Source organism: Megalops cyprinoides, chromosome 18 (assembly GCF_013368585.1).
Source record: "Megalops cyprinoides isolate fMegCyp1 chromosome 18, fMegCyp1.pri, whole genome shotgun sequence".
NCBI classification, from domain to species: Eukaryota; Metazoa; Chordata; class Actinopteri; order Elopiformes; family Megalopidae; genus Megalops; species Megalops cyprinoides.
This window is the reverse complement of record NC_050600.1, coordinates 30,459,906-30,481,689: the sequence shown is the minus strand read 5'-3', so window position 1 is coordinate 30,481,689 and position 21,784 is coordinate 30,459,906. Positions and strand designations below refer to the sequence as shown.

The 21,784-nt window shown below is 41.5% G+C and overlaps 2 protein-coding genes across 2 annotated transcripts; both read right to left on the bottom strand.

Annotated features, from left to right (window-relative positions):
* Positions 1-196: 196 nt before the first annotated feature.
* Positions 197-5,707, bottom strand: si:ch211-255i20.3 (transmembrane emp24 domain-containing protein 11). The gene is made up of 5 exons (XM_036551000.1): positions 5,578-5,707; positions 4,072-4,163; positions 3,662-3,787; positions 2,171-2,317; positions 197-346 (listed from the first exon to the last, which is right to left on the bottom strand). The coding sequence occupies exons 1-5, from the start codon at positions 5,705-5,707 to the stop codon at positions 197-199; spliced, it is 645 nt and encodes a 214-aa protein (XP_036406893.1).
* Positions 5,708-10,177: 4,470 nt separating this feature from the next.
* On the bottom strand, positions 10,178-21,678 carry spon2b (spondin 2b, extracellular matrix protein). The gene is made up of 6 exons (XM_036551962.1): positions 21,611-21,678; positions 19,894-20,123; positions 15,654-15,877; positions 13,118-13,309; positions 12,296-12,464; positions 10,178-10,392 (listed from the first exon to the last, which is right to left on the bottom strand). Exons 2-6 carry the CDS (start codon positions 20,114-20,116, stop codon positions 10,178-10,180), a joined length of 1,023 nt encoding a protein of 340 aa, XP_036407855.1. The 5' UTR covers positions 20,117-20,123; positions 21,611-21,678.
* Between the last annotated feature and the right edge of the window lie 106 nt (positions 21,679-21,784).

Below are 21,784 nucleotides of genomic sequence, written 5' to 3'. Positions count from 1 at the left end.
TTTTAAGGAGCGACCAGCGACTGAGTTACTGCAAATTCAGACAAACAGTGGATACGATCCACAAATCCCCAACCTATTATGGATAACTGGATGACCAGCTCTACCAATATGTATACCGAGCAAGATGAACAAGAAAGTGTGACTTCAAGTTTATTGGGTACTGTTCAATGGTATAAAGGCAGAAGCTATCTGCAAATTAAACAAGCTTCTTTTCGATGAGGAAATCTTGCAGACGTTTCATCTGCCAAACCCCAACGGTGAGAAGAATGGCCGTTTGCAGGACGGCCCACCATAAGATTTTCCCGTTGGTTTCTTCACTTATTCGGCGGAATGTCTCCTCACGTTCCTTAAAGAAAGACGATTGCGGGGTAAGTCTGGGAACATTACAGAAAGAAAAATCGAAAAACTACAAGGTTTATCTATTTAAATGTGTTTGTAAAAATTATTTCAGTACATTTGCGGTGCTAGCGGCGGACAAGCCTTGTTTCCTTTCCCATGTTAACACTGGAACGGGCATGGTTAAGGAGCAGGACTCGTAACCGAAAGGTTGCCGGTTCGAACACTGCTGCTGTACCCTTGGGCAAGGTATGTAACCCACAATTGCCTAAGCAAATATCCAGCTGCATAAATGGACAGCATTGTAAAGAACTATAACCTATGTAAGTTGCTTTGGATAAAAGCATCTGCCAAATGAAGTAAATGTAAATGGAATCAAAGACCCACTCCTTTTACTAGATAATGTGAAAGGGACTATCAACTGAAAAATCTGACTTTGATATGTTGTTGTTTGCATTTAAACAGTTGGTAATCCTTATCCCTACCTTTTGTGTCTCACATCAAGCCCTGTGACCTATAATCAGAGCTTATACTTCTGGTAGATAACAGGATATAGGCTACGTTATGTGGTGGAGTGGCAAGGCTGTCAAAGTCAATCAGGTGAGAGCCTATTTAAAAAATGGCAGACAGCTGGCTGGATAAAATGAGAAAAGCACATCTTAATTTGGAGAAATACCTACTCTTTGGTTGATTAAATTGATAAAGTTTTATCTTTGATCTATCACCTTATTAGCCATGAAAAATATTACATAAGAGGAGACATTTCTCCAAAAATAGTTTTCTTTTAGAGCTTTCTTTACAGGTGGATTTTCTGCCATCTCTCCTGATTGGCTGGACCAAGCAGTTGATTGGACCTGTTGAGGTAGAAGCTGCAGAACTTTAAGTGTTGATCTAGAACCAGATTCCCCAGACACAATTCTAAGCTTAAATGTTACAAGGTTAACAGCAACACTGGTCCTAAATCATTATTTATTAGCAACTGATGCTTGGAGTAGAAGGAACAAACTGAAATTTTCTAGTTTGTGGTTCTAGCTCCTGTTTGCCTTGCTTACCAGTGCATTTCCGAGGAAACATCTGATGACTGCCCCCACTAATGGAGAGGTAATGAGACTGAATATTTGATGAATCAGGACAGCACTTAATAACTTCTTGACCCAATCCATGGGGGACAAGTGTCTCTGCAGTAGTTTTAACTGACAGTTCAGTTTGAGAAAACACTCCTCAAAAAACCTCTCTTCCTACCTCTCTGCTCATCTGTCATCATTCACTTTCCAAACAGTGATTGTGGCAATAAATCTGAGGATTTGGCTAGACCTGGACTCTAGTATGGATTGTTTAATCAATGAAGCTCTCACAACTCCTTTCTCTTAAATTTGTAGTTAAAAAGCAAGGCACCTTTGCACAGTTTGGTCATCACCCTCCAAGACAGAAAATCTAATCTAATGGGCATGTTGGTACTCCTAATGAAAGAATAAGTGCTTAGGCTATATGAAGAGAGATTTCTGCCATATGCTAGACACAGGAGAATGTGCATTTGAATTCGCAACTGTTTATAGATTTCCTGAAACCTGTGAGTGCAATTGCAAATGTGGGTAGCTAGGTTACTAACATAGATGTACATAAATCTCTGGCTAGCTAGTTATCAAATGTCCAGTCACAATCTCATTTTTATATACTGTTACATTTGTAAAATGTAAACGGTATCACATTTTCCTAAAGCCATTGCTGCAAGAGTAAAGAACAGCATATTCAGTGACATGGTGTTTCCCTTCAAGTGTATTAATGATCTGACCACAGTGCTGTTGTAATGAATGTGACAAGCTTTTTCTGCTACCCTCTGGAAGTCCTGCTGTTTGCTGATGTAGTGTATTTGGTCGATCAGGTGTCGCAGGTTGTACTCCACAGTTTTAACCATGTCTTTGGCCTTTTCAGTGCTGGGGTCCAAAGTGTGCTCTCCCATTTGAACATCCAGATGCAGTCTCTGAAAACCAGGAGAAAGGTGTGGAACATTGGTGTTTGAGCTTACAGGAAAGGACCTTTCAACTAATGTTAGGGACAGTCATGTTCAAATTGTTTAATGAAATCAGTCAATTCAAAGGGGCAGTATCAGGGGACCTAAGTTATCCTTCATGTAATGAGAAAGGTATACTGCAGATTGATTGAGTGGGTGAATGAGCTGTTGCTTTTGACTGCATAACCTGTGCATATGCTGTCTCATTTCAGAGCACTTTTGCTGCCGGACAGGTTGACTGGTTCCTATGAACCACCTGTAGAGGGAGTAGGCACTTGTCTAAAGCAAAAGTTCTTCAACATTTATTCCTTGCTGAAACCTAGTCTTTCTAATAATCATTCCTGTTAAAAGGACTAATCAAATCAAAAGCCTTTGCTGTCTGACACTCAAATATCGCTTCTAAACTGCAGAAGTAAGGACACCCAGTGTGTACATGTACAGTGAGTTAGTGAAGTGCCCGGCTGTTTAGAGTGGGCAGGGTAACACTTACTGCTCACATCTATTCCCATTGAGTATTTCAGTGGGAATATGTGCACATGAATGGGAGAGGGTCTTATGTAGGTTTACGTTATATCCTATCCTGATATCTAACAAATGCTGCACACAATAGGATTTTTGGTTTGTTTTTACTGAGGTGAAATGCCCCCCCATCCTTAACAGCCAAATTCGATTAGGCTTATTGCTACTTGTGCACAAGGCATTGTACATTCTCCTGATTGTGATGGGTCCTACATTAGATGTTTGGCCCATTCACAGATTAGTCTTCATTTTATTCAGCTCTTTATTACCTTGTTGGGGAACTGGAGAAGTTCTGATATAGCCAGAAGCAGAATTTGCGTGGCAAAGTTCAGTGCAGTATTCTGGATATTTTTACCACGTTAAGGAATAACACTACAAAATCCAGAATAAGTGTGATAAATTGTTGGCAGTTGGCACATGTTTGAGTGAACTGCATTGTCACTTTTTTATTAAAATAGTATGTATTTTAACTTATTTACATGTGTTTACATGCATGAAAGTGGGAATATATCTTGCATAATATTATGACCTTCATCTCCCCATACATGTATGCGTATTCTGACATCAATGAAAAATCTATTCCTTTTCTCTCGTATTTCATATTTACCATAGTTTTCCATTGACACATGTTAAGTGGAGAGACTGTGTATGATAAATAATCTCTCTTAGTATTTTTTTCTGCTACAGTAACCTGTTTGTAATCTTTAGACAGTATTTCCAGCTCTGTGTAGTGGCTATGTATAACATTGGCATGTGGTACAGCTTATCAGGAAGGTTTGGTGTGGCTGAACTCACCAGCCTCTGCCCAGCGAGGACAGCAAAGCGTGTGGAATTGGATTGCATGCACAGGAAGTGCTGCCCAGAGGAGTGTGAGGTAAAGGTGAACTTCCCCTTTCGACCGTATCTTTTAGACATCAAAGTCTGCAGTAGAGAGACAATTTACAACAGTCCATTGAAACACTTATCCAGGGCAACTCGTATTGTCCCCTTTCACATGTCTGTTCATAAAGCTGTATATTTACTGAACTGATATTTATGGGTCAAAGGACCTCACTCAAAGTTACAACTGTAGCACCTCGACAGGGACTCAACCCTGTGAAATGCGATAGAACACAAATGTGTGCATAGCACATGTAGGCGTGATGTTGTACTCCTTCCTCCCCACCTTGCAGTCTGAGTGTATCACCAGGGAGCCTTGATCTCACCTGGTGGTCTGGGTCTCTCACAATCACGGTTATGCCAAGGTGGGGTGAGTTTGTCTGCTTGCCGGTGTCCCAGTACTCCAGTAAAAAATATCCTGCAGAGGTCACATGGAGAGCACATTGTGAGAAGAGGGGTACAGTGGTATAGGCAGTCGGTGCTGTAAGAAGTCAGGTTTACATAGAGGCATCCGGCTGCATAATACACATCATACTCCTTTTTTGTAGCCATTTGGGTTTCAGATTGCTGCATCTCCCTATAGTTAAGGTCATTACATTTCTCTTGACTGTCATTACTCCAAAAAAATGAAAAGAATGTGACAAGGGTCCTTTCCCTCATGCTTTAATCACTGTACAGGCCAATCTGGTTGTTTTTTCCAGTGATGTGAAATCGTAATCAGCACAACAGCGCTTGATGCAACAGGGCCAGTTGTATGAAGTACTGGGTATGGCCTAAGTTAGCTTATTCTTTTAAGACAACTTTGTTGTCAAGTGGTCATTGGTTTGAACAGCCATTCTTGGACAGGAGTCCACATACCGTTTTGACTGACTGGATAAAACTTCACTTCAGGGGTGAGGGGTGAGACATAGGGGAGGTGTAGCTGTGGACATACTTCACCATGAACTACATGGATATGATTTGAATGGAGCCAAGTAAATGTAAGTCCATCTAAATTTCAGCAGCTGGCTTTTTATCAGGCCAGATCCATTGAGCCAAAGTGGAGTGCTGGCCCTACAGCTGAATAGTGTGCTATGAATTTACTGAGCCACTGCTCTTTTAAAGCACGTTCATCTGGCAGTGAGTTTGTTGCCCACACCGGTAGAGCAACAGCTTATTACTGAGGGAACTCTGTCCTGACCCAACCAAACTAACTCACCTGTCCTCTGGTACCAACCCAAAACACCTGTAACCAGTGTATACGTGGTCTAAAGACCACCTGGACTGACACCCTTGCCATTTTGACCTTGTTGACCTAAGATTCTTGGCATGTACTTGTAGCTCTATCTCTCACCTTGTATTTGTAGCACGTTTTACCTAGGTAGCATAGCGGTACTTCTTCGTCCCTTCATTGCATTTGATATATGCATCCCTAGATCAGATTAGCTCTGTCTCGCTACATTGACCTTGTGCTCAGCGTCAGCACTATCTGCTTTGTATGGCATGTACACGTCTTGCTCTTGTGCCTGTGCCCGTTTGCCCTTTGTATGCACTTTTGTATGTTGCTTTGGACAAAATCGTCTGCTAAATGAATAAATGTAAATGTAATCCTCTGGTCATAACCCAACAACCAACACATCTGTACTCGGTATATCCTCTGGAACCAGCCCAATGCACTTGTAATGATTATGTCCTCTGGTAGTAACCCAACAAGTAACACACCTGTACATAGTGTGCCCACTGATACAAACCCTAACAAACTAACACACTTGTAAACAGTGTGTCTTCTGATAACAACCCAATGTACTTCTAACCAGTGTATCCTCTGGTACCAGCCCAACAACCCAACGCACCTGTGACCAGTGTATCTTGTGGCACCTCCTCAATGATGCACTTCTCCTCTTGTTCCCCAAGGTCAAAAAACATGGCCCAAGTCAATGCTAGGTAACACAGCACCAGCAACCCAGAGAACCAAACTCCCATATTCACCACACTCGTGCTGAATATTTAAGATGAAATGAGCTGTTATGGTGGCTGGTGTGTATGTGGCAGTTTCCTCATGAGAAGCCTACACCTGTGTGCCAGGGCAAGCACTCCACTACATGCCTGGGAGGAGAAATGAGATAAGCTCCCACAGAAAAGGTCAAACTGTGGTGATAAAGAAAATGCAATGGTTCAGTTATTAACTGCTGTGCCTTGCTATGAAATCTATGCATTTGCAGGAGAATCTACACATTACAATAAGAGTGCCTTTGTGCTGTAGATGCTACACACTAGAGTTCTGATGCTTTTCTGAAAAGGTGCTACCTGTGGAAATAGTTTAAGTGAAAATACTTTTGTAGAATCTTCATCTACTGTCTACAGTTTTAATCCCTTTGTTATCACCAAAGGGCAAGTACACTACTGTTCCTGTGTCCCTTATTATTATTTATTCTCCTAGGTCTAACTGCGCCTAAACTATTCGCTTTTCAGACACCAAACCAACGCGAAATCGACTGGTTCGTTCCCCCATTCCTCATGAAAAAAAGATTTTAGAATGCAAAGGCCAAAGGTCTGTACTTTTCTCTTACAAACTTTTTGAAATACCGTATCTCTATGAATTCTGGCTGTACAGGCATACATTATGCATTAAAACGGAGGAAAACTTGTGCAGATTCTCACAATGTCTTTGGTTCACTGCTGTGATGAAAGGTTTTTGATAATGCAATAATGCCAACAGGCAAGCACACATCATTTTCTTCATAAAATGCACATAAATCTAGTTAGACATGTTCTTGACTTGAAGTTTGTTGTGTATACTGTGAATATGCTTCTGATATCTGAGTTAAAATCTTGTTTTATAAGAGTAAATTAAATTTCACTTGAGGTCTCAAAAGAGTGTCACCATGTGAGTGATGCCATATAAAGACCCTGCCCCACCCATGGGAAGAACATCTGTAGTCCTTCATTCATGTAACACATTGCAAAACACTTCTAAATCATCAATTAACACCAAAATGTTTACATGTATTTTCATGCTTGATAATGACTGAGAAATAACATGAAATACACGAAATCCTGTGACTGATGTGGGTAACCTTAATCAACTTTGTTTCCTGACTTCAAGTTTTGATTATATATGAAAGATTTTATCTATTTGCTTGGAAATGATCTTAAGTAGTAATTTACAGGGCTAACACATCATCATGCATCAATTACATATCACAGGAGCACAGAACAGCCAGAATTATAGCAAGCTGAACTATAGGATGTGACAGTTTTAAATATTGCCCTTAAGGGCAACATACATCATATTAACATGAGGGGAGATATTAACAATAATCCATGAAAGCAACATAAATGACAGCCTTTACATGGTGCTGCTACATGATCCTTAAGAGCAATGTTAGTTATCATACTGCTATACTCAAAGAGACTTAACAAGGCAGGGCTTTACTATATCAGAGTTCACTTGTGCCAGAGCCTAACGTGTAAACTTAAGTAGTAGCCACACGTTGTTGTGGTTTGGACCACACTGAGACTTTTAACTTCCTGTTTGTCCTTCTGTAATAGCAAACAAGCAGTTAGGTTTTCTAGTTATACACCTACAGTGTATGCAGTACATTTCATCTAACTTACGCCTGTGCCTGGTAAAACGTGTAGGCTATGATATAGGATAGCTAACTCATTAATACATCAGGAAAGGTATAAGTTGCATTGCATGAATATGTATTTCTTGAACAGCTCCAAAACTAGCTAGCTAGTTCAACACTGGGGTGGACCCAGCAAACTTTTTTTGGTTAGATTTTCATGTGAAGTCTCTACTTAGTCTCCAGCGATAGACTGCCACTGCACACGTTTCATAGAGTGACAACAGAGACAACAAGGCAAAAACACTCCATTATTTAAAAAAAAGAAAACGCATCACTGTAGGGTGATGGTATAGTATATTATAATACTGCAGTACAGTAGTGCTGGTTATGCAGAAGTCTAGAACAGTATTCCTTTAACATTTTAGCAAATTTTATTTATTATTAAAAAAAATATTTTAGTCATTAGCATCAATGAACAGAGTGCATTTTGTGGTTAGCTGCATTCAGACTGCAGCTGAAAGTGGCCCAGTTCTGATCTTTTCTCTCATATGTGACCCAGTTTGGATGTTTTTAGAGCAGTATGAACTGCAAAAAACACATTGTCGCATCTCTACAGTTATGCTTTGAGCCACATGAGTATGTTGAAATAAATTGTATATCTAGGTGTGTGACCCGCTTGCAACTTGTGTGTGTATATGCTCAAGGTGGAATTGAGTGGGCCCAGGTTTGTTTATGTTAGTCTGCACGCTTATCATTATAATTCCAAAGACAGACACGACATCTTTTGCTGCTATTTATATATGCATCTGGGACATTGCAGGTCTGTTCACATTAATATCAGATACAGGCCACTTTCAGAAATTAATTTTTAACAGTTTGGAAAAAATCCCAGCACATCAGAATTGAGCATTGAGCCTATAGTCTGAATTTAGCATTAGGGACATACATATTCCAGTCCAAGGACTCATTTAATCCTTGTAGTTGTATGTTTAGTCAACATGTAAAAGGCATTTGCTTGTGCAAAATATTGTGCACAGTGACCATCTTGGGTGTAGGGTAAAGATTTGCCTAATAGAGATTGTCAACTTGCATGTTTTCTCTCTTTTTAGTGTCTCACAAAATCCATATTTCTTTTATTTCTGCAATAGCTAGTTTTAGGTTATATTTAGTACATCTAATATGCACCATTAAACATTTAAAACAAAATCTGGGAGGTCATGGGGAATTCCTGTTTTATATGTCCTGTAATACTCCCTTTGTCCAGCTTTTCAGACAAAATCAGACTTCGTTTAGAGTGGCTGTTTAGTAGCATACAAAATGGGCTTCTCTCCAAAGGATTATGGAACATGGTGTCTTTCATTGACTGGTCATGTCAAGTAAGAAAATTCCTTCTGCAAAGAGGCATAGAGAAACTGCAGTCCTGCAGGCTAGGCTCTCCTCTCCCCCCTGTTTGTGAAGAATATGGTGAGTGAGTATCACCATGGACACTGTGGAGGTGGTGATTCCTCATGTAGATTACCTGACCCTGTAGGACTACATCATGGCCCATGGGCAAAAGACCATCAGCTTGACACAAGCTTCATACTGCACTACACTGAAATGGCATGGATTTGTTAGATTTTGTCAGCTTTACAGAATGTTTTTTGAGAAACATTATGTATGTTTCTTTTACATGTTTTAAAACCACCCATTGTTTCTGGTATGAAAGTGTAAAAAACAACAAAAAACAAATCTAGAACAAGGTGATTTATTTACAGTTTTTACAAAGTATTAGGTGCTGATGTTTCTAACCTTACCTTATGAGTTTTCAGACAATTTAGGTTTTTTTCATACACTTGAAGCCCAAAGAACTTTGATCACAAAACCCAGCTCCAATAATCAGTGACTCTGCATCTCTAGGTCCACTACATGGAATTTTCTCTTACAGCTGAAAAATCACCTTAAATGTGCATAATGATCCACATAGAGAGATTTATTTCAGATTAAAGGTAGGAAATTTGATTTGGAACAGCGGTTGTGGATTTTTAAAATGTCTTTTAAAATTTTTTAGGGTCAGTGTTGTTCATGCTACTGCAACGAACTCTAGAATTCTTACAATTTATGATTAGTAATTTAGCCACTAGAGGCCACCAGCTGATTAAGAAAGACCCAAATCCATGGCCCTCTGTGATAAATTCGAGACTATTCGTTACTAGGGACACTTTTCTTTTTTAGTCTGTCACTTCCTACTTACATCATTGCTGTATGTTTATGAAATAAATGTTTTTTTGTGATTTTAGTTGAATTTTCAATGACGCGTATATATAGTCCAGTATATCTTCATGATCTATATAGCCAGTCTTTGCCTGTGCTATAACCACAAGCACATTTAGAACATTGTGTCTGATGAACAAAATGATGAGTAGACAGTCACCAGGGTGGCTTTTTCCTCTGCCGTTTGTGCAGTATTACTAGTAAACAGTCCCAGTGTGGATGTACAGTCCAGGACATGGGACTAAAGGAACACCACCAGTGGCTGATGATGCAGTCAGGGCTAAAGGTTGGTTTGCTGAGTAGCCCACAATTGTAATTAACTATCAGTGCATAGAAATGTTGCTGGCTTCTTAGGCATGGGGTGTGTGTGTGTGATAGACTGAAGGGGGAGAGGGATGTCTGACAAATCTCAAGCCCCAAAAGCTTTGTGAAATACAAAATGGCACTTTTTACCATAAAAGGCGGTTGGGGTAAGAAGATAAGCACATCTTATACACTTTCATGAGAATTGTAGTGAATGCCACCATCTGAGAATGGTTTGTAAATGGTGGTACACTACCCCCCCCAGTCTCTTGGAAGCTGCCTGTCAACGAAAGGGGGAGCCCCTCCTCCAGGGTGGTCCCACCCCTCAAACGCAGTTGTCGGGGTCACAGATCTTGTCCTCCTCCAGAGGGGGGCAGGCCACTCCGTTGTTGGCGGGGTGTAGGTGGATGTAGCGGGTCCGGTGCCTGACCCCGGGCTCCCCGCACTTCCCTTGGCACAGGCCCCAGGGAGACCAGACCGACACCTCACAGTCCAAGGGAGTGTCTGGAACCAAAGCAGAGGGGTACGCTGTGACATCAGCTTGGAGCCCACAGAACAGCACGGTGGAGTATTCATATACAATGACCACATCTTGAACCACAAGTCAGCTTCCTCATGAACATGCCATAAGACATGACCTGTGACTTATGAGTGTGTCACATGTGGTATTATATAAGCTCACACAGTCATATATTCATACAGGATGGTATATGAATTCCGTGTTCCTCCCTCAATCATACAAATGGATTGTGTAGGGTCTTCCCACTGATACACAGGTCAGTACTTTTATGCCCACCTGTTCAAAGTGGATACATGCTTGTAATACAGCAAAGGTACAGAGAGCAGTTCAATTCCATTTGGTCATTGGACTCAGTGTACATTAATCACATAGAAGGTAATTCTGTTGTGACTGCCTGCAAAAAGTTCATATAAAATTTCCAATCTCTCCCATTGGACACATTAAAGGCTAAATGGAGGACATTTTGTGAGCATTGTTGAAACAGCTGTTGTTGTAATCAACTGAGAGTCCTCCACCACATCTGATGGTAAAGAATGAATTATATTCTGTTATGTGTCATGCAGTGGTAATTGTTTCCTAATGGTAATGAATTTAGCTGTAATTCTGTCCTAGCTGGAAAATGGGCTAACGAGATGGACATAGCTGCCTGTGGACTGCGGTGAAAGTGCTTTGTTATTGCTGTCAGTGGCAGGCACCCTCCTTCCAGTACTTGAGGTTAACTTCAACGAGTGACCTGCTTGTAAAAACACAGTGATATCTATCCCAGATCCGGGTTTTCCAAGGGCAAGGAGAACACAGATGGTACATGGAAATGAATGCAGAGCTGCACTTTACATCAGTTCGCTTCCATTACAAATCCTTCCTGTTAGAGTTAGAAACACTCAGCCTCAATATATGTTGGCCTCTGTTATCTTGTTTGGGGTTTGTTGTCTGGTTGCCGTAGTGACCCAGAGCAGCTCTTGGCTTTTGGGGCTGGTGGTCGGGGAACATGTGGTGGACAAGGACAAATGAACCACATACACCCAATACTCACAGAAGCACACCACATATAGACAATATTCACACAAACACACCACATGTACAAAAACACAACTCTTCTGCATACACAATATTCACACAATATAACACTCACAAAAGCACAAAGCTCACACAAACTTACCACTCACACAAATACAACATTTGCAAACAGTGCTCGCACAAATACACTGGTCACACAAATGCACCTCTCACACTAATGCACTCCAGATGCTCTGCCAGGATCAGAAGATTCTGAGACTTCGAGAGGGGTGATACTCTCAGGATTTTCCCTTGATTATGAAGCCTTATTCTGCATAAATTTTATAATGTTCATTTATCTCTAATGATGAAAGTAATCAGTTCAGTAAGGTTCTCATGGGTTATGAGTTGTGCAACAAAGTTAATATTTATGACAACATACAGTGTGGGCACACTTCATTAGATCAGCATTCAGCATTTGAAAAAAATCACTTGTGTTGGGATCAGAGAGCAGACCTTGGTCTAAATATGGGCTCAGGTTAATATTATCTAAAGCACTAATTCTCAAGACTGCTCCTGGGGCCCCCCTGCTCCGCATGTTTTCCATCTTTCCCTGCTCTACCTACCTGACCAAACTCATCAGTGGCGCTTTTGATAAGCCGAACACCCCTGATTTAATAAAGAGCATGTTAATTATTTCAATCAGGTGTGTCTGGAGCAAGGATAGACTGAAGATATGCAGGACAGGAGTGCTCCAGGAGTAGGATTGAGAAACACTGATCTGAGGGCATATATCCTGCATTATAATATTATGTTAATGCAAATTTGACATGTTCTGGTCTTGAAAAACCCAAATTAACAGCCTGTTATCTGTTCTGTATTTACATTGATAGACATTTTTCAAATGCTTACTTATTAGGGAATCACCAATCTCATTGCCAGTAGGAATCTGATTGGACTGGGTGGGCTCAATGGGCAGGCTGAAGATGTGGTTACTCTTGACCTTAGTCAGGGACACCCGGGCAATGGGGGGAAGGTGCTTCAGCTTGGGGTAGTAGAAGGAGTTGGCCGGGTGGCTGGGGAATGATGAGGTAATCTGGAGAAGACAGGAGCAAGTCTGTTACACCACTGTTACTTACTGATAAGAAATTGTCAGGGGTTTCACTGCATGTGCACCAATTTTCTGAGCTCCCAGTGATGTTTCAGTAAACCAATATCAGGTACTTGAGTGACCGGGCATAACATATCAAGCACAATGTTCACCCATCCACCTGAAGAGCCATTGATCTGATGGATGGTGAAAGCTCTCCCTGACCTCTTAATCCACTGTTGGGACATTACCTGCTTGTAAAACAGTTGTGGAGATATCACCTGCTCTTATTCCTGCTACTTGCATTACATGCCGCTTATTTACTTGTAGAATACTTGTAGTCTAGTATGTTATGGATGTTGCGATGTAGTGACATTAACATGTATGGTAGTGTATGTGCTTGACTTTCCTTAGTATTCTAGGCTGTGTAGTTTCAGATTACATTACATTATTGTCAGATTGGCATCTTAACTTGTGGTTGCGTTTGAATGGTGTTGTGCTCACAGTCAGTGGTCTAGGAGTCTTGTTAGCCTGGTCTGACACTGATGTTCATTTAACTTGAATGAATACACTTCTGTTTTCATGTTCTGGAAGTTGCTGTAGGTAGGTACATTGCTAAATTAATATAATGTAATGTTAATCCGTCAATAGGGCATTACCTGTGTAACCTTCTCCTGCGGAATGGTCTCAAAGTTGGGGGAGGAGAAGGTGAAACCGCTGTCTGTCCCAGCGTCGTAAGGATAGAGGTCCAGCGACACATTCTCCTTCCACTGGTCCCCCTCGCACAGGTTCAGGCTGTCCACTCCCACAAACCAGTCTGGGCTGGGCACGATGCGCACAATGAAGGACAGCTGGGGAAAGGCAAGGGGACACCAGAGATAACAGCAGGTGGAGCGAATGGTCATACTCTCTACGCATGCATCAGTGAACCTTCAGAGATGTAGAGAAGCCTGTGTGTGCATCTGTGAAAATACAGAGATGTAGCGAAGCGTGTGTGTGTGCATCAGTGAACCTACAGAGATGTCGAGAAGACAGGTATTCATTGATATATTTTTTATCAGGCAGTCAGGCAACTACTGTTTTGGCTCTGATTCTGATCAGTATGGATGTTAAGAATCCTTGCCCCACTTAGTCATTCAGAGGAAAAGTGTGTTAAAGGCTTGACTGCTCATTAATATTCCAGGACTCGGCAGGAAGTGACTGTAGCTTCACAGCGACCAGTAAAGATAACTTCAGTAAGAATGAGGGGGGATCGAGCAACTGATTGTAGGCATTCTAGTAACTACACAGAGCGACTCTAATGCCGGGAAACCATCCTTGTGTCTGTTGTTCTGTTGTACCACCTAGACCCTTCCACAGAGTGCCCCCAGCTGAATGTTACCAGCTAGACCCTTCCCCAGAGTGCCCCCAGCTGAATGTTACCAGCTAGACCCTTCCCCAGAGTGCCCCCAGCTGAACGTTACCAGCTAGACCCTTCCCCAGAGTGCCCCCAGCTGAATGTTACCAGCTGGACCCTTCCCCAGACTGCCTTGCTCAGATGAACAGGTGGAGTTCCTAACTTAGGACGTAATCACACTAGGCCCGGTTACCTTGTACTGTGCCCGAGTATGATTGTCCCCCCTCCCCACTCCCCCGCTGGCCTGCGCTCACATTGCACTTTTCATGATGCAACTTTTTGTGTTGAAGAAAAGTGCTCTCGCACAGCACAATGGAGTTCATGATTGTACTTACTTTGTGGCTTATTCTGAGTCGTTTTGGGCACAGTGACACATGGCCCTCTCACATGCCTTATAGATTTACTGATTATGCAACGCAGCGATTTTCAGTTAATCGTGCTGCACATATAAGAAGATTTTTATGGAGGCAGCTGACGTTTCAGTCATTATGCTAAGGGACAGACCAATATTTTGTGTCAGATTACAGTAGCCTAATCACAATAATGTTAGCTAATGTTAACCGGTTAGGGCTACTACTTGTGTGTGCTCTACTGTCATCATTACAACAAATATCTTCTGATACTACTTGGATAGTACACTTTTCAATTCATTTGAGAATACTTGGGTTCTCACCTTATTGATGAACGTGAATTGTAGTCGGCGAGTAAGGCTCCAAATTCGTCCCTCAATGCCAGCTGCCTCCGTAAAAATCTTCTTATACGTGCAGCATGATTAACTGAAAATTGCTGTGTTGCATAATCAATGCTAACTGGCTGGGGAGCGAACGTTAGCTATCTAGCGATAAATTTGACCAACATACCTAGTTAGCTAACAGGCTACCTATCTGAAAGATTGTTGAAAACTAGCTACTTAAACAGGTTGGCTACTTCATTTGTGATACTCTAAGTCCCTGACAACAGCAATGCTTACATCATCACATAAAGTATGGTTAGTTTTATTATGCTTGCTAGTAATCAAGCTAATGTGGGGATCCACAGAGTTGTTTTTAGATATAGATCTGCAGAACTAACCAATCAAAGATAATTTTTGAGTTAGCCAGCTTGTTATATTTAAGGAAGTCAGCTAGCTAATCAAATGATGGTTTAAAGGATTTATTATGACTGGGAGTGTAACTAACAGATATCCAGTTAACCGTTGCTATAACGGATATATTTGTTAAATGGGACAGTCACATCATTGACGTCTTGTTCGAGTTCCGTGCTCAGGCACGATTAGCGAGTCCAACTGAAGCGTGCCCGAGCCCACCTCTTCAAGTGGCCCTTCAGCGTACCGTGCCCGGGCACGGTATGGAGCAATCACACTAGTCAAACGAACTGGACTTTGGGGTTCAAATGAGCTTGGGCACGGTATGGATTGCCTAGTGTAAGTACACACTTAGAGTGAACCCATGTGGGTGATCAGGCATTCCACACCATAACGTTAATATTTTGCTTTGCACTATGGAGCTACATGGCATTGAGATGAATACAATTTACAATTTAAAACTCATCTAACTTTATTGAGGTTGTTTGATACAGTATATGAGTTGCCAATACTGAGATAAGGTTACAGATTCAAGGTGTTAAAGATTTGATTCAAGATGAGATTAGATAACTTGTTCAAGGAGAGGGTTTTAATAAAAGAATTTAGATTTATTTAGAATCAAATGGTTAGCTCAATTGTATGAGGCATATGTAAAAGAGGTACAGCTTGTCCATCACCTGACAGGAGATGAGATGTCAAAGGTCAGGAAACTTACAAAAGAGTGCCTAGTGAAGACCTCAAATTCGGAGGAGGTCTGGCCAGTTCCCAAGGCAACAGCAGGTGCAGAGAAGACCCCATAGACACTCTGGATTCGCTCTCCAGCTGCCTCCACCTCCTTCATCAGGGTCCAGGCCTCGCCCTTCTCTGAAAACTCCCGCACACCATTGCTGGCATGTTCATTTTTCTGCCAGATGTGGTAGTCAGAGCTGTGAGTTACGCCTGGAAAGAGAATAGCCACTCTGAGATGCTTGTGCTATTAACAAGTTGGCAGTGATGATCATTCTGTATTCTACTGTTTACCTGTTGTAATTGCTTTCTCTAAGCTCCAATATTTTACTTTATATTTTGCTCCAATATTTTTACTTCTGCCAAAATGAAACTAGTCCTTAGCTGCTCTCATTGACAGCATTACATGGTCTGGATCCATGTGAAAGTATCTTTAGCTCTATATACACAGTATAACACCTTGGGCCATATGTATCAATCTTTGTGTACAACTTGCCATAGGTTCATGCATATCTCACGATTTGTGTACGAAGGTTTTTTGTCAGAGTTATCAAACACTACGTACACCTGATTGTCTTCATAAATCTGAGCGTAAATGAAATCAACATGAGATTATGTGCACATGAACGCGCTTAACGTCCACTCCCACAATTGTTCTTGTATAGACACGCCTTTAATTCATCAAATTAGCATATTAAAGATCACGGGTAAATCTGAGTGAAATGCAGAGACTGATGTTGAGGATCAATGGCAGGACGTAAGAAAAGAAATTATTCGGACACAGAGATGGAGGTGATGGTTGATGAGATGTAGAAGAGAAAAATGTCCCTTTTGGAGGCCAGACTAGCGGCATTTTGAATCGACGGAAAAATGCGGAGTGGCTCAAAGTGGTGACTGCTATGAATGCAGTTTCACCAGAGGTGTGTACGGTGGAGGAGAAGAAAAAGAAGTGATCGGATTTTAAACCTGAGTGTCCTCGTACTCGAAGGAATCGGAGCACTCGGAATGTAGATTTACAAAATGCAAAATAATACAATTTATGAACGATTCTAACCACTGAGAGATGACTGCTAAAATCAACAAAATAATAGCCAACAGTGTCAGGGTCATTAAGTAAAAAGATAATCAGATCGATTTGTCTGTCTTTCTGCTCATGCCATGCAGCTCTCTCGCTCGCTCTCTCTCTCCCTCTCTCTCGTTGACCGAAACGTTACTTCCCTGTGTCGTTTCCAGCGAGTATTCCAACGTTTCCAATATTTTTGTTGCTTGTGCTATTTTTCTGTAGGGTACATTAAACTTAAACTGGAGGGGGCAGAAAATACAACTGAGGGGGCAAAGCCCCTTCTTGCCCCATCGTGGCGCCAGGTGCGGACACACTGGTCCTGTGTGCGCTTATTCGTTTTTGGCCTCTCTTTTAATACTGGCTTCACCACTGCTGTGAAATAATTGTATTATCTGATTTTGAAACAGTAGTCTTGTGTTGCTGTTATGTAGCCTTTCAGAGGCTATTGCATGGTTAAATCAATAAATTTCATTAAACCTACTACCAGACCAATTTTAGGTGGTGACCTGGCAATCTGCCGCAAATATTGCTATTTCATATTATGGCCATGATGCACAAACACATGGAAAAGGTAAGGTAGGGAATTGTTCGCATCTAGTCAAAACGCCACTATATTGCCACCCGCAGGATGAAAAAAATGCAGAAATAGGCAGGATGATAATGTTATTTTTTACAATATAGATAGACTATAAAGATTTTCCCCCTCGCCATTTTTAACTGCCCCCTCAGTCATTTCATCCTGGCACCGGGACATGGCGCAATAACACTCATCAATGATTGACACAAGACCCGTTTACTTGCATCACCGTTAGTTCCTCTTGGTGTCGCCAATCTGCAAATTACAAATTTCATGCGTACGCCACCTCGAGACCATGCGCAGAGGTACGCATGTTTTCCCAAGAAGCATCTTTTCATAAATACCGTTTTATGTGTAGAAAAGTGCTCAGCACGATTTTAGTGCGTACGCACTGTTGATACATGTGGCCCCTTGTCCCTATCTATTTAAATAAATTCCAGGCCTTGTTTTAAGTATATCTTTTGATAGACCCATTTTTCCTATGAAAAAAATAGCAAATGTTATTGTTATTTGCAATCATCCTCATGTAAAATATTATACAATGTATTTATTGAAGCAGGATAGGTTAAATAACGTAATACATATCCCATTGTATCCTTCGATTCCAATATCCTAATCAATGTGCCACAATGCAGTGTTGGGAGAGTTTAATACCACCCAAAGATATTTTTTCAGAACATGACAGAAATCACGTTTTTTTCCCTCTACCCTTATCCAGAGGGCATTGCGTTGGGCTCAGTATATCTGTCTGTTCATATCAGTGCCAAAACATGTCGCCACTCTTGCTTGAGGGTGAATGCATGGGTTAAAGATCTCTGGCCCCAAGATGGAATTCCAGTGTGCAGAGATTTTAGATCAGGCAATGAATTATACTAGCGTAGATGGGCTCTGATATTGTCAAACCAGAATACAATTCTATTAAAAACAATCACGGACGTGGTGTTTTTTTTCCCTCTGTGAGTTTTAACCAATAGTAGCCTGTTAAGGCGACGTACTGGCACGAGAGCACTGTTCTTATCCAATCGGCAACTAGTTTCTACTTTCTGTGAGATGGTCCCAGGAAGTATTTGTGGGGACTGCATCAGTTGATTACTGCACAATAGGCTAGCATGGATTGAATTAGATGGAGCATGGAAGCGAAACTTGTGAAGATTGGCGCAGACACAAGCACAATAGAACAGGAGCTGAAAAACAAATGGTGATGGGCTTGGTTAGATGAAAGCGGTAATAACGGACAAATGTTCAGCTCATGGTGTCACAAATTAAACGAGCCCGGGACCTGCTTTTGTGCTATGTGCTCGAAAAAATACAGTATTGTATACAGCATTGTCTCAGCATGATACAGATCGCTCACACAAAGCAGCTGTTTGGGCTCTTTGTTATACGTCAACGTTGCTGGGAGCTGTGGCCACTGTAGCTGCTGCCGCTTCATCCATCCAAGACTGTGTAGGCATAAAGTCAGCGTTTGTACATTTATAGCGGAACATGACTGGTCTTTCATGATAGCGTCAGCGCTAGCTGACCTGTGGTAAACATTAACACAGGACAGAACAGCACTCTCCAAACTTAGCGTGTCAAATACACGGGCCAGTTACCTATCCACTCACGGCATTGCCTGTCACATTAGGCAATGTTTAGCGCACAAGCTGTCAAAACATGTTTTCACTGAAAGTTGACGAGTCCACAACCCGCAACATGGGCAGAATTCTCAATGTCTTGGTCTAATTGAATGATGACGACTTGGACAAAGTTGTAACACAGCATCTTGCTGCTCAAAAAGTAAATGTAGCTGATGCTTCAGCCCTTATGGTTGCACTCAATGACACTGCATTCTGACCTCAATTGGAACCAAACTGTTAGCATTTTACTGGATAACTGTCCAATAATGAGAGGCAAGAAAATGGGTTGAGACCCAAGTCAGGAGGGAGGACCCTCATCTGTTTGATATAAATGGAGACACCGTGCACATGGTGAATAATACATCCAAGGATTTGTTGTGCTCCTTGAACTCAGTGGTGGAGGAGTTCTGTTCTGACATCTACGACGATATTGAAAAGTCACCAAAACAGAGGGACTTCTGTTATAACCCCAAAAGGATGAGGAAATAAGAGTGATCACTTGTTGAGCAAACTGTATGAACCTTAGTGTTCTGTTGTTCTGCATCTTCATCATTTGTTTTGAGTGATGATGCATGTGTCACCACACAAATGCTGCATTTAAATTTGTTTACTGTTTTGCTCATCATTGAAATATCTTTTTTTATTGAAGTTGCAGTTTTCATTTTAATAACATCTAAGAAAAAGGAGAGCAGTTTTAATTTGAGCACTGTAATACAAAATTGTATTAGTAATTGTTTTGATTATTTTTGTTTTACAATTTTGAATTCTTCCTATTTCGTTCCCGCCCCCCCCCCCCCCCACCAGCAGTATGAATGACATATGTAAGGGTTTGCAGTCTATGATTTCACTCCTGTTGTTTAGAAAACCCCAGAGAGCTCTGTGGAACCTGGCTAGTTATTAACACACCAAAACTCCCTTAACAGATACAGATATGAGCCTGCACTGATAAATATCAGTGGGTTTGACTCACCAATGAGAGGGGACCACTGTGCAGGGGGCCGGTACAGGGGGTACTGCTTGGGGAAGGCAGTCTGGCTCCACATGCCCGTGAATGCCAGGCTGTACTTGGCACTGGCGCCTGTGGTGCATACCTTGTCCACGCCCATGGGCATCGCTGGGACACCACGGAGCAAGGACAGGGTGGCCAGCCAGCTCAGGAGTCCACTCGCATGAGTGCATGCTATCCTCACCATGCTGTTTCTGTGGAGGAGACAGAGACACGAAGGGAAGATCATCCTCACACACAGCTCAGCTGAGGGGGTAGACACACACAGACTTAGTTCGAGGCAAGCCAACACGCGTGAATAACACAGAAGGAATTCATATCCTTTTGGCGTGAGTCCTCGGATTTCATTTAACAGCTCCTGTTAAGCTCAGGGAAGACTGAGGAAACAGCATTAAATGTGACTGAAAAGTAGGAGACATATAAAATGTTGTTTTTATTTGCACATGGCTATATTTAGAATGTCAATAAAATGCATCTGTTAATTAATTTACTCCAGCTTTAAGTCATGTGTTAACTGTGTACATTGTTGAATGTCACTTATAGCATACAGTCTGGGATTCAAACCTATGACTCCAAGTCCAGAGTCCAGCTGTCCCACCATGATACCCTGCTGCACTTGCTGATACAGTAAGGTGACCCTTACTCTGTACATCTCTATACATATATTTTAAATCTGATGTACCATACAGAGATTGCTTTCATGGGCTGTGGAATATGTAATCAGCGGGTATTCAATATAATCAACACAAATCAACAAACAAGAGGCACTGCAAAACAGACACATTATTGTTAAAGCTTGCAGATTTAGTAAAAATGTTCCAGATCTTCCAAGTGTAAGCATTAAATGTGAACTGGAAAAAGGACAACAGAAATCCTTCTCTTCAAGTGGGCTGTAAAAAAGTCAAAACAGGCATGTCTCTGTCGTTGAGTGCTGTTGGGGACACACCTGATTCCTTTGTGTGTGACTGCTAAACCAGTAAGTTCCCTTTTTCGGAGTTAATGGTGAGATGTGTGTATTAAAAAGGTGTGGTAAGTTTAAAAAGGCTAGAGTTTAAAAGGTAGCACCAAGTAACAAATTAGCTACCAGCACTGCCAGAAAAGTAGTTCATACTGAATAATCAGGAGAAGGGTAGACTGTCATGAAAGTTGCAAATGATATCAGCAGACTACAAGCAAAAAGTCATTTGAAAAATTTGACATGAAATGAGCTTTGCATATTGTAAATGAGCTACTGTAGGATAAAGTCTGTCAGTAACAGGACTGACAGCCTGTAAAAGAGTCAGTGTGAAAATGAGTAATAACAAGAATATTCAACTGGTTTGTAATAACAAGAAAGTCACAAGTAAAGACAGAAATAAATGAAGTGTGGAGCGATTGACTTAACATTATAAGGATTTGTCCCCTTTTAAGAATATTTCTATTGATGTTGTAAGAATTGTATGACGTTACCATGACTTGTTGCATCAAGTGTGTTTATTTCTTAGATCTATTGACAGTTGTTAGCAATACTGCCAGAGAAATTTAGTGAAATTCCCTGTAGCAAAATGAGTGTTCTTCTCTAATTAGGCTGCAGTGAGGATGCATATCCTGCATGCATGTTCAGACAGCATGACACTGCTGCAGCAAAGGAACTGCTTGCAGATGCGAGGAAATGAGAGCAAAGGAACATACAGCTACTCACTGAAGTCTGCTGAGTAATGAGAGAAGATACGCGAGGAGAGGAGATCACCTGAGCCGAGGCTGCCTGTGGGATGGACTGCAGCTCCCACCCGCTGCAGCTGGCTATTTAAGCCTTTCAGAGGTCCCACGAGTCAAACAATTACATTAACCTCCTGACCCCACTGGCACTGGCCGG